General features: G+C 35.5%; 1 protein-coding gene across 4 annotated transcripts; it reads left to right on the top strand.

The window, feature by feature from the left end:
- Positions 1-7097: 7097 nt before the first annotated feature.
- Positions 7098-12818, top strand: LOC133294141 (probable protein phosphatase 2C 42). Of its 4 annotated transcripts, none has more exons than XM_061492791.1 (4): positions 7098-7666; positions 7988-8358; positions 10613-10846; positions 12263-12818. In XM_061492791.1, the coding sequence occupies exons 1-4, from the start codon at positions 7366-7368 to the stop codon at positions 12473-12475; spliced, it is 1119 nt and encodes a 372-aa protein (XP_061348775.1). In that variant the 5' UTR covers positions 7098-7365; the 3' UTR covers positions 12476-12818. The 4 variants fall into 4 exon arrangements, with proteins under 4 accessions (XP_061348775.1, XP_061348774.1, XP_061348773.1 ...); XM_061492790.1 differs by having other exon boundaries at positions 10613-10849; XM_061492789.1 differs by having other exon boundaries at positions 7961-8358; positions 10613-10849.
- Positions 12819-13160: the final 342 nt, after the last annotated feature.

Raw genomic sequence — 13160 nt, 5'->3', positions numbered from 1 at the left:
CCTTAGGTTTCACAGAACTTTCACCAGCATAAAATGCACTGCCCTGCTTGACTAGAGACTGTTCAGCACTCTCAAGCTCGTGCATCAGTTGAGTAAGATTAAGATTCATCTTATTCATATTATAATTCATCTTGAATTGAGTGAAGTATTCAGGCAATGATTGCAAGAGAAGGTCAACTTTTACTTCTTGTTCAAACTTGACCCCATGATCCTCAGCCTTCTTGAAGTTTGCAATCATTGACAAACAATGATCCCGCACACTTCCTCCAGACATTACTGTCTTAGTGACAGCATTCAGCGCAATCTGCCTAGCAGAGCTGCTGGACGTAGCAAACATGCCATCAAGAGTCTGGAGCATAGCTGCTCCACTCTCAACCATGTTTACCTGCTCCTGAAGGTGATTGGCAAGACTGGCTAAAATGTAACAGCGAACTGCCACATTTGCCTTCTCCCATTTCTCCTTCTCCTGCTGAAATTGGGCCTTTGTTGCCTCAGGCGCATCTTCAGCAGGCTACGCCGGTATAGGGGTGGTCAGAACAAAATTGAGCTTTTCATATTGAAGAACAATATCCAGATTTGTTTTCCATTGTTTGTAGTTTGTACCATCCATTGGTTTTTGACTCAAAATAGTAGCTAAAGGATTGAATGCAGACATTTTTCTGAAAATAAAATTACACACATTATTTACAAACTCGAAAAGAAAACAACAAACAGATATGGCGCTAGTAGATTCTAATAACTACTATTCGTTTATTGTTTAACAATCCATTAGCTATCTTTACAAGGCTTACGATGGGCAAGATACTTGTAAAACTAATATTGTTATTTTAGGCCTTCAGTTCCATTGTCAGAGCCTCGATGGGAGGGTTAACAATTTTATTAAAGTTGAATGTATTTAACCATTGTTTATTGTCAAAATTATCTTTAGTATCTAAGTGTTGCCGACGATGGGCCGTACAAAACTTTACCAAAATTTTGAAGATATTAAGGTTTAATCTAGCGAAATCTGATTATCCTTATCCGATGGGGCTTCAGCGATAATCATTTCACTAATAAACCCACAATTGGAGCCCGTAGGTTTTATAATTAAATATTTAATTTAAAACCTTCACCCATTCAATATTTTAAAAATTAGAATTTTTAATTTCCAAGAAATGTTTAATTCAAAAAAAATTTTTTGTTTGATTTCAGAAATCCGGTCACTTTGCGTCAACACGTGTTACTCCATGACCATTTCAGAAAACCCACAAAAATTTATTTTCTCAAAAAACAATTTTCTCTTAGGAAATTAACTGGATTATTTATCTAGATTTTAAATCCATAATTAATTAATCCAATGGACAACCTAAATAATCACGCATACTAACTATCATACTAGTCGATTCAAGACATAATAGCTACTATGCAGTAATGACATGTGATCATGCAACAATATGGCATCTTCCTATTCTATATGACATGTTATTTTATACATCATGTTTAATCGCACATATAATTCATACCATTCAATTAAAACATTAAATAATAAATAAATAACTTTAATCCATGGCTTTCCTATAATAATCAATAAATAAATAAAATTACAACTTTGAAATTCCTTTTCCGTCCAGCCCCTAGTATCGGTCTCAAGCCCCTTTAGGGTATCTATGGGCCCACAAGCCCAAAGACCCAATCCTTTGCTAGAAACCCTAGGAGACAAAAAAAAGGAACCCTAGCCAACTGTTTTGCCGCGCCGTCAGCCGAAGTCATCTCAACACGAAAATCCAGGGGAAGGACCACCACGGGGAGACGAGAACACGGTCGCCGGAACCACCCAAAAAGGGTGTGGCACGCGCCCCCACGCTCCGTATCTCTCCCGGAGAGTGAAGCCCACTCTCATCCACTTGAGGTGGCGCGTGGAGGCGCGTGGAGGATCTAACGGCGGCGATCCACCCGTCATTTTGATCGTCTTTCCGTCCTCTTTCCAACCATATATGGATCGTCTAATTCCGAGGTCCAGAGGTCCACGAAAAGTCTCAGACAGTGTTGAATCCTCATGTTCTTCGCAATTTCTTGATCTCCAATTTTTACAGAAATTCGAAAAATACATAGAAATTCCAAAAAAAACAAAAACAGCAAGGAAACCATGGATTAAAGCGATTAACCGATTAAAATTAAAAGCAATATCGAATAAGAATTATAAACGAATGATCACCATGAAATAAATAACAAATATAGAAAAAGATGCCATATTTTCAAAAAATAATTTTCAAAAACAATCACATGAATTTATTTCAAAACTGGTTCTTTTCCTCATCGCGATCCGGCTCTGATACCAATTGTAGGTATATCATCAGAAACGCGGAAGCGCATCGAACCGACACGACGAGGGAAAAGATTAACCTTCATCGTTTTGATTACCTGGAAGGGCGTAGTTGTGTGACCACGAACAATAGTTGTTCCCTCTATGATCGATCTTCCAGACTATCTCTCGAGGAGGATGAGATGGTTGTGTGGGCAACCGTTCAGATGATGAACGTCTGCCTCTTGGGTTTGTTTCTAATGATCTGTTCACCTTGGAGGCACAAGAGGAGAAAACTATGAATATATACCTTAGGTCTTAGACATAACTCAACCCTAAGCCTCATGGGCTCAAGTGTCACTGAAGCCCAATAGGACTTTAGTGACCAAAAGAGCATATATCCAACAGAGGAGAAGGGAAGCCTCTCCAATGTGAGACTTCAAATGGAAGGAGTGTTGCTTCTATTCATGTGAGACTTCAATGTCCTTTCATCATTTTATTTTCTTTAATGTTTTTTGCTATCAACTACAAAACATAGGACACAAGTAACATAAGTTGTTGTTGGAGAGGACGTTGACAAAAGACATGTTTAATATTTGGGAAATAATTTTTTTATGTTATAAAAAAATGTTTATCTTATGTTATTTACAAGTTGGACTCATAGATAAAAGGAGAGAAAAAAAATAGGTGAGATCCATCCTTCTTTTATATGTGTAAAAAATTTATTTCCCTCATGCAAAATAAAATAAATATAACTCTTAATATTATGAGTAAACTTTTCACTAAAGGGTAAATATTGTGTTCCGAATGTACCCCTATAGGCGCCTAGGCCAGACGGCGTGCCTGCTTTATTTTATAAAAAAAATGTGGCTTATAGTGGTCATTATGTGGTTGTTTCTGTGTTGGATATTCTTAATAATGGGGCTAACCTTAGTTCTGATAAAAATATTTTCATTTGTCTTATTTCAAAAGTGGAAAAAACCAAAGCATGTCAAGGAATTTAGACCTGCTTTATTGTACAGATTTTCAAGCTTGTTACAAAGACTTACATAGAAATTGACCTTGCCTCAAACTGGGGGTGACTACTGGAGTGCATTAGTTTCTGGTGCACTAATTGCTTTTGATATCATTACATGAGAAACAAAAAGAAGGACATGAAGGACTTTGAATTTAGAATTTAATAGGACTAAAGCCTATGATCATGGGGTGTTGCCTTTTTCTCGTAATGTCGCCCCAACAAATGGAATAAATCTTTGGTAATACTGATGTATCAAGATTCAGTGCATCTCATTAATGAGAACATTACATATCATAGGAGAGAGAAAAAATTTGACAGAAAAAACAAAATTTTAACTGACATGTAATATTTTCATTGGCAGAATACAGTGAATCTTTGATACAACAGTAGTACCAAAGATTTATTCCAACAAATCAAATTTTTGTTGTCGTAGGCTAATCTGATTATGAAGAGTATTAGCATCGTCATTTTCCTTAACCTTTTGAACAATAACCCTTGTGCATTGTTTAAACCCAACATAGTTCTAAAGGCAAAGTGACCTTTGATCACCGTACTTGTCGTTTAGGATTTAGAAATTTGAGGCTTTTCAATGTGGCCATATTAGCAAAGCAGGGTTACAGGCTAATTTAATTCCTTGAAACTCTAATGGATGGGGCAATTCTTGTCAAATATTACTTAACAAGAGTGCATAGCTTCTTAAAGATAAGATTAGTCATGTCCTTAACTTGCTACACTGACATAGCATTTGGTCAGCAATATGGGTTTTGGAAAAAAGGAAATATTATTTATTTAGTAACTTTTTGTAAACTAAAAATAAATATTCGGATAAATAAACAATCAGATAAGCTGCTGATTGTAAAACTTGAATAATCATTAAATGGATCAACCTACTATTATCAGGGGAAGGAATAGGTCAGGTGGCCTCTGGATCTATGGTCTGATCTAACCCGTTTACAAAATAAGTTAGGTTAAGATTTTTTTAAAAGCTTATTTAAGTAGAAGAAGGTTAAATTTTAGGTTATCCAAAAGGTTTTTTAACTATGTTAAAATAAAATGTTATTATTGTTGTTGTAGTATTTGATGTTTATATATTACGATGTCTTAAATTATATACTCGATAATTTATATAAATGCTTTTGCATGTTAGCTTATTTAGATATAGAACTTGTTTAGGGAAAATTAAAAAAATTAAAAAATAATAATTTTTTTTTTGAGTTACCCACCTTAATTATTTCTGTAAGACGAGTTGGCTCCTCCTGTATCCTTACAAATTTTGATTTTTTGAGTCGGGCTATTAGATTAATCCGAAGTACGGAACGAATTAAGGATGAAAATATTTAAACTTTTCTCAAAGATACATATGAAAATTAAACAGAGATTTTTTATTTTTCACTTATTCAATTTTATTGGTACCAACTAAATTATCCCCATTTGTTAAATACAACTTTTTTTTTTTTTTTTGAAGTTCAAATACAACTTTTTTTGAATCCATGCAGTGGACCCCATATTTAGTCCAATTCCCCAAATTCCACCTCATTCAATCACGACTAATCACTAGAACTAGGGGTGGTAAACGAGTCAGGGGCCTTTGGCTCGGCTCGTAAAGGCTTGAGCTCGTTTAATAAAAGCTCGTGTTGGAACCAGGCTTGGACTTGTATAAAAGTTCGTTTAATAAAAAGGCCTCAGGCTCTAATTCAGAAGCTCGGCCTTAGAGCCTCCCAGGCTAGCCTAGTATATAAATATTTATTTATACTTTTTATACTACTTGTAATAACTCTCTCTCATCAATTTATTTCACCCCATTTTATTGGTTTAACAGACTTTTTAAATGATTTTGTTCTATATTATGTTATTTGGATATATATTGAATTTATGTATATTTATGAAATTACTAGTGTTGTTCTATATTATCCTTCATCCTCCTTCACACAAACAAACCCACAAAAACTCATTCGTTCCACTGTACACTGCTCGTTTGTGTCAATTTATTTTTATTTTATTTATTTTACTTTTATTTTTGTTGGCACTTTTTTTATAATGGGCTAAGATAATATAACCTGTTATCTACCTTCTCTCACTTTAATTTTTTTTATTTATTGTAGACTTTGTAAATTATTGCTGCAAATTGGAAGCTAAGGTTTCTATCTGGAAATTTATTTTTTGTGGAATTCTATTCTCTTATTTTTATTCTTTAACATGCTAACAGGCTAAGACATGCTTTTATTTTTTGTAAATAAACCAGGTCACAGGCCAATATTATATTCGTAACAGGTAACAGGCTAAGGCCAGTCGGACACGTTTAAATACAGGCTTGGCCCGTTAAGATCAAAGCTCGGCTCGGCTCGGCCCGTTAACACCCCTGACTAGAACAAATCGCACTAAACTAAAAGTAATTTTAAATATTTAATCATCCATGACTCAACTATAATAACAATGATAATTTATCCTAAACCCCCCTATATACATGATATTTCCTTTTAGAATACATATTTTTAACCCCAATTGCATCCTTCATTCTAGCCACAAACCCCGTTAACAATACTAAGTCTCCCTATCACCGGTACATCTTGGACCGTATACCAGAGAGGTGAGGTCAGGTCTCAATCCCCTTGGCTGCACTTCGTCAACTCATAATAACTTTCGGTCCATTACCTTAGATCGAGATTTGTTGACCTAATTACAGCCATTACAAAATAGTTTTTTAAATATGTTTTCAGACTAAGTAGGGTCAGACTTTTTATAAAGTCCGGCCATATCTTAAAAAACAAGGTTTAATTAAGGGTTTTATTAATTTTAAAGGAGATAAATTATCTCATGTCATAGAGATAAACTTGTAGGTTTCACCACCTAAAAAAAAATTGGCACACTTCTCAAAGAATGTGTAAGAAAAAAAACTTATCTCATGTAGCATGAGAATAATTTTTCTCTTAAATTAAGTAATAAGTGATGTTAGAGAACTGAGTAGGTGAGGTCGAAAGCATATGCTTGATCCTCTTTAGTATCATTTTTGGGAAGAATTTAAAGCTTTAATCTCGGAACCCGCCTCGAATCGGACTAATCGTAAAAGATGAATCGAATGGAATATCTTCAAAAAAAAATAAAAATAAGGAATTTTTTTCTCTCATCTTATGTAATGGAAGACAAGTTCTCTTATGTTGAGAGATAAATAAGTGGGATTCAAAAAAAATATAAAAAAGTAATCTCTCATACAAAACTAGAATATAATTTTTTTAAAAATTAAATTGTGACCCATTCTCCCCCATCTTTCTTTACCATGTTTTGATACACTATTTAGGAGAAGAGAAACATAATTAGAAAATGTAAAATGGACGGCCAAATCAGCATCTAGCATCCCAAGCTCTGTAGAATCAGGATGCATTTCTGGAAGCACCCACACGTGCGAAAGCAATTCATTTATTTAACCAAACAAGCTTCTTTAGAAGTATATATCAAGCTGATTTGGATATTAAATAAAATAGACCATGTCATAAATTTTCTGATGGACTTCCTGATTTCTTCGAACCTATTCAAGAGGAATAATCTTATAACATGAACATGAACATGAACATGAACATCATAAAGCTAAGTCCCTTAGTAGGATCTCTTTGGCCTCTCACCTCTATTGTAAGGCATTCTCTAAGGCAAAATAAGGTTTGTTGCTTAAACAATCTAATTAAAATAAAAAGTGAATGTAATATTCTTGAAAATTAAAAAGAAAAAAAGTGCTGGCACCAACACAAAAATTTCTTAATAAGAAAGACATTGAAAAGAACAGCACGCAACAAGGGCTTCCCCACACCATCCTCTCCGAAGAAGAGGACGAGCCCATTCCTGTTCCTCTACCACCGAACACATCCCCCTTTTTTTCACAAGTCTTGCTAACCTGCGCCTCCTGCTTATCCTGCGCACTCACCCTTCTTCTCCATAACGTTCACGTAACCGTTCTCTCTACCTCTCTCTCTCTCTCTCTCTCTCTCTCTCTCTCCAGTCAGATTCGGAGAACCTCCCCCATTGGAAAAGGTTCCGGTGTTGGGGGATTAGGGTTAGGGCTTCTGAGAGATGTTGTATGCTTCATGCATTGATGAATCTTATCTCTCAATGTTGGAAGCCGTTCGGGCGCGGTGATGAATCTTCTTCAGCAGGCATTGTCGGAAGAGAAGGCAAAGACGGATTGCTCTGGTTCAAAGACATCGGAAAATATGGCTCTGGCGATTTCTCCATGGCGGTGGTTCAGGCCAACCACGTCCTCGAAGACCAGAGCCAGATCGAGTCTGGTCCTCTCGGCACCTTCGTCGGCATTTACGACGGCCACGGAGGCCCCGATGCAGCGCGTTACGTTTGCGATCACTTGTTCCGCAATTTCCGAGGTTTTTTTATTCCATATCCCTCCCCTTTCTTTCTTTCTTTCTTATATAGGGTTAGGTCTTAATTGTTGATCGTGTGTTGGAACTGTCGTTTGTTATTAGTGATTTTTCATCGATTCGCTTTTCGTGAACATTTTTGTCCTAAAAGTTATGCTTTTCACGAGAATCAAAAACAGTTGAAAAATGCACGCCAATACTCTTCTTTTTGGATTGCTTTTGGTAGGTTTGAATTGAATGCTATTTATTTTTATTTTTTTTTCTTGCGTGTGTTGATAAAGGAGCCCTTCTTATTTATAGCTGTTTTGAACTTTCATTTTTATGCAGCAATATCGGCTGAGTCACGTGGAGTTGTGACGACTGAGACTATTGAAACAGCATTTCGCCGAACAGAAGAGGGGTTCACCGCCCTTGTTTCAGAATTATGGAGTACTCGACCTCAAGTTGCAACTACTGGATCGTGTTGTCTGGTTGGAGTTATTTATCAGCAGACACTATTTGTGGCAAATGTTGGGGATTCTCGCCTTGTGTTGGGTAGGAAAGTTGGCAACACCGGTGGGGTTGCTTCGATTCAGCTTTCTACGGAACACAATGCAAATATTGAGGCTGTTAGACAGGAACTTAAAGAATTACACCCTGATGATCCCCAAATTGTTGTTCTCAAACATGGAGTGTGGAAAGTAAAAGGCATTATTCAGGTAATTTTATATACTTGTTTCCTCTCACAAACCCTCCTTACACGGAGACCAGTGTTTGCATGAATGTGATCACTGAGCATTTATTGATAGCTTGAATTCTCTGTTGTGTTTTCTGCTTGAAGTGCCGTGCGGAAGGAACTTGTATATTGACTTTTGATGATAGGAAAATAGTGTTGGAAGCAACTGAACCTGTGTCCTCAGGCTTCTATAAAGAACATAGGCACTGTTCTTCTATGCTACATGTGAATTGTAGTTTGTGAAATCCATACATGTCAACAGACTCGAGACATGTAAAGCCAAAGTCTTTGGCTATAATTGTTGTTTTGCCGTGTATTTTGTATTTTATCTTTATGGTATATTATTATATATTTATATATGTTTATGTGTGCCTGTTTGTGCCCCATTGCTCATGCTATCTATGCCTATTCCCACCCTCACTATATTCTGCAGTATTGTTGCCAGAAATTCCTCCAAAATGCCTACGAAAATAAAAGGAGAATTTTCAATTATAATACAGTAAATTTCTCCAATTCCCTTCTTCATAGTTATTGGTGCATAGAAAAATTAAAAACATACTGAATGCTAAGTTTAATTATATTAACTTTCTAAGGCATTGTGGCATACAGTTCCATATAATAGAAGCAGTACAGATTTGGGAGGTATAATTAGTTAAGCTTGTGGTAATGTTCAAAGTTTCATTAAACAATCCCATGTAGTATAATTACTATTTTTTTCTGATAAAAGAAGAAATATCTTTTGTCCTATAAAAGGTGATTGGGAAAGAAAGAAAGATTACGAAGAAAAGAGGAGGATAAGATATCCTCTTAAGCAAGGACAAGAAAGAAACATATAAAAGACAACCAAAGACGTCAAGACAGCAAAACTCTCCAAACCCTTTGTATATCTGTCAGCAAGCCTAATAGTGACCATGGGCCAAATGCCTAAAACAGGCCGGAAAAGTGAACCTGTCCATACGAGATTTCAGGCCTGAGAAGAACTCTTGAAGATATGATCATTTCAGTAAAGCCAAATATACAAGCATAATAGGTAGCTGCATGCCATAAGGCCTTTCTTCTCCTTAGTTATTCCAAAGTAATTGTTCCATGTTGAGAGATCACTTCCAGGATTCACCAACAGCATGAAATAACCTTTCTCTATATCCAATTGGCTAGAGGGAAATGCATTAACAAATGAATCCGTTTCCTAGCTAGTGCTACCTATAACACATATATCAGGCGAAAGTGTTCATTTGGTCTTTCAAATTGCAGCATATTATTGCTATTAATGTTATTGAGTATCTTTTCCCTTGTGTTGGTGGGCTTAATTTATCTTAATTATCATAATTCTTTAAAATACTGTATTGCCCAACTCAATGCTACTATATTGTGGAGGCTCTATGCCACTATGGTATTGCAAGTTCATATGACTATACAGGCATGCAATGTGATTTTGTGCACACATACAGGTATAGCCTTAAAGGTCTCGTTTATTTTCATAGACATTCTTAAGTCTTAACATTTCTGGGGAAAATGTTGCAAAAGAAACAGAGGAGAGTGAGGGGGCAGTATGAGGATAAGAAAAAATATTTGAGGATTGAGGAATCAGAATGGATTTGGTTTAGAGAAAAAGAAAGGAAGTTGAAGTAATAGGCCAGTTTGGTGCACGTTGCAGGGGAAAGTAATTTGCTATCATGCATCAAAACTTTGATATCACGAGACTGCTTGTAGCAATGGGTGTTTCAAAAAGCACACACAAGGCAATTATTTTTATCACACATGTGTATATATATATATATATATATATATTAGGTGGATATGATAAGAAAAATAAACATGAGACAGGTGCAGGGACTAGAAAGGAGTTTTTTAAGTTGTTTTCTACAAATGTAAACTAGTTGGTACTTTACAAATTTTTATACTTTTTTAATTAAATAAAATTTCTGCTTTTCTCGGCTTGCTGTTGTTTTGTTTATTACTATAAATTTTGTTGGCGAGCTTAATTTTAAACTATGGCTTCTGTGAAAAGAAACCATTTGCATTGTTTTCTGAGAAAAATGAACATGGTAATCACGTACAAACTGTAAATAAGCTTTTCTAGCTTAATCCTTATATGCTTTGTTGATTGTATTTATGAAGTTGATGATTCAAGTTTTTCCAAGTAACTCCTGCAACCATTATCTTATTTGTGAGTGTTGCTTTCCACACTCTGAATTAATTATGCTATCAAATCATCACTTTGATGATATTTGGTGCAGGTTTCTAGATCCATAGGCGACGTATATATGAAACATGCGCGGTTTAACCGGGAACCAATTAATGCAAAATTCAGACTTCCTGAACCAATGAACATGCCTATCTTGTCTGCTAATCCAACTATTATTTCCCATCCTCTCCAACCAAATGATTCCTTCCTTATATTTGCATCAGATGGTTTATGGGAGCACCTGAGTAATGAAAGAGCGGTGGAGATTGTTCACAGCAATCCACGCGTGGTAATATTCTTTTCTACTTTGTTTTGATTTTCTTATAGCACTGATTTGTGTACTGGTCTTGGTTCATGGTTTCTTTGTATTCATTTTATATGACTACAAAATGCTTTGGTTTTCTTTGTTTTCAACTTGATAAAACCCATTGATTGCATCCAGCAAAGCACAGTTTATCTGAGGTGACTCCTATTTTCTTGCAATAATACAGTGAATGGAATGACCCCTACTCTTTTTAGTCAGGTTTTAAGGGGAAGTGTTTTTTTCTTTTTTTCTTTTTTTTTTTTTTTTAATACAGTGAATGGAATGGTGTCTGTAGTTAACAGTGGCATATGGCTTGACAAGTTATACATCTTCACTGTCCATAGCTTCTCAACTGCATGCCTGATGCTTTTAGCTTTATCAATGAGTTGCAAGACTCCTTTCACCTGAATCTCATTTGTACCTAATATCTTTCTTGATGAGATTCGAATTTTATTTGAAGTCAACATTGTATCATACTATTTAGTAATTTATTCGTCAGTGCAATTCCAATAAGGAGTTTGTTTCCTGCTCTTTTACCCATCTGTAAGTTACGCTTGAGGCTCTTATTGATGAGGAAAAAAATTCATTCCCTGTTTTTTGCAAATTTTGTGTACCCTTAATGTGTTATAGGGCTCCAGAGTTCTTAGATGTCTATATAACAGAAGTTTCTCTAATTGAGTATTTTTCTGTTAATGCCTTATGAACCGTGGTACTTACTTTTAATCCCTCAGTGTGATCTCTTGTAGATCACGGGTACTCTCTCCTGGTCTTTCTCTCGTTATCTTTACATATTAAAAAAGGGAAATCGTGAAGCCATTCCCTTTTTTGTACAAGCCAGGGTTTCAAATTGCGGTTGCATTGTGAATTGTGATTATTGGGGCCGATGCAGTCAATTGTGGTCGGTGCAGGCCGTAATCACGAGCTGATGCGGACAGAGATGCTGCGTATGCGGCCATGATTTGAAATTCTGGCTAGTCCTTAGAGGGTAGCATGCAGAATACTTAGAGAAGCATTTATAGATTACAAAGCAAGTGGATCAACTGTTCCAGCTTAACCAGTGTTATGGAGTACAAATCCTGAATATGCAATTGTGTTAAAAACTTGGTAGGAAAATCTTTATCATCCTTACATCCTGCCTGGCTCGACCAGATTAATTAGGTATTGATGAAGCGGTGGAGAAATCTTTTAAAAAAAAAAAAAAAAAGAGCATTTATGACTATAGGTTAAAGTTCTGGAGAATAAAATCTTATGATAACTGTGTTTTATTTTTCCAGAATAGGGGAAATTGAAGGGGTGATTTTGTTTTTTGAGCTGGTTGATTTTGTTGTTTTTCTCAGCGCTTTTCCATTCTCGTACCAATTTTGAATCCATAGGTGCTTATAAATTCTGTTAATGCAGGGTAGTGCCAAGAGACTTGTAAAGGCTGCCCTACACGAAGCTGCAAGAAAACGTGAAATGCGATATTCAGACCTTCATAAGATTGACAAGAAGGTTCGACGCCATTTTCATGACGATATAACTGTTATTGTTTTATTCTTAAATCACGACCTTATATCCAGAGGCACAGTTCTAAACCCGCCACTCTCAATTCGAAGTGCTCTCGATCACTGACTTGTATGATTGTGAACATGCTTCTTATACGGGTGTTCTGACAACTGTACCTATACCAGAAGATATACCATTGGCACGTTCCTAGAATATACCATTGACAGTGCTGGCACGTATGGTCACTGATACTGAGACTACGTATTGATGAGGCTCCAACTTATAACACCTGTTAGAAATTTATCCTTGGAAGTGAAAATAAAAGTAAAAAATCAGAAAGTAACTTTTGATTTTGCTATTACCTTATCTACACTTACATAATCTTTTTTGAAATTCTCGACTTAATATTTCCTTTCAAATTTCCTTGAGGGGTAACGTTGTATGAGCTCGTATCTAAACCGTCAGCATGTTGAGTGAATGAATTCAATTACTTGATCAGAAGATATATCAGAGTGTAGTGCATGATGAAGCATCGTATTTGTTCTGGGGTTTATGATTGATTTTAAAATTGATTGTACTCAGAAATTCTGAAGTGGCATGCTTTGAAAGTATTATTTAAAAAAAACAAAGATTTTATTTTTTAAATAAGTAAGAAATTTTTTAGAAATTAATTTAAAATTTTCAAAAGTTAAATTTTTTTAAAATTTTCAGATAAGACTTTGAGAAAAAAGTTTATCATTGTTGGAAGTAATTTTTAAAAGTTAAATGTAGTTATTGATTATTTTAAAATGTAAGACAAGCATATTCTGAC

The sequence above is a fragment of the Gastrolobium bilobum genome, unplaced genomic scaffold (assembly GCF_033153095.1).
Source record: "Gastrolobium bilobum isolate Gb01-03AN ecotype WA unplaced genomic scaffold, APGP_CSIRO_Gbil_v1 utg8924, whole genome shotgun sequence".
Lineage (NCBI taxonomy): Eukaryota > Viridiplantae > Streptophyta > Magnoliopsida > Fabales > Fabaceae > Gastrolobium > Gastrolobium bilobum.
This window is presented reverse-complemented; position numbering and strand designations above follow the sequence as displayed.

Excerpts from the sequence above, each read along its gene's own strand:
- LOC133294141 (XM_061492789.1), top strand. The coding sequence starts at position 7,366 with ATGCTTCATGCATTGATGAATCTTATCTCTCAATGTTGGAAGCCGTTC. Across the intron at positions 7,667-7,960 it reads CTTGTTCCGCAATTTCCGAG|CTGTTTTGAACTTTCATTTT; the intron begins GTTTTTTTATTC and ends TCTTATTTATAG. Across the intron at positions 10,850-12,262 it reads TTCACAGCAATCCACGCGTG|GGTAGTGCCAAGAGACTTGT; the intron begins GTAATATTCTTT and ends CTGTTAATGCAG.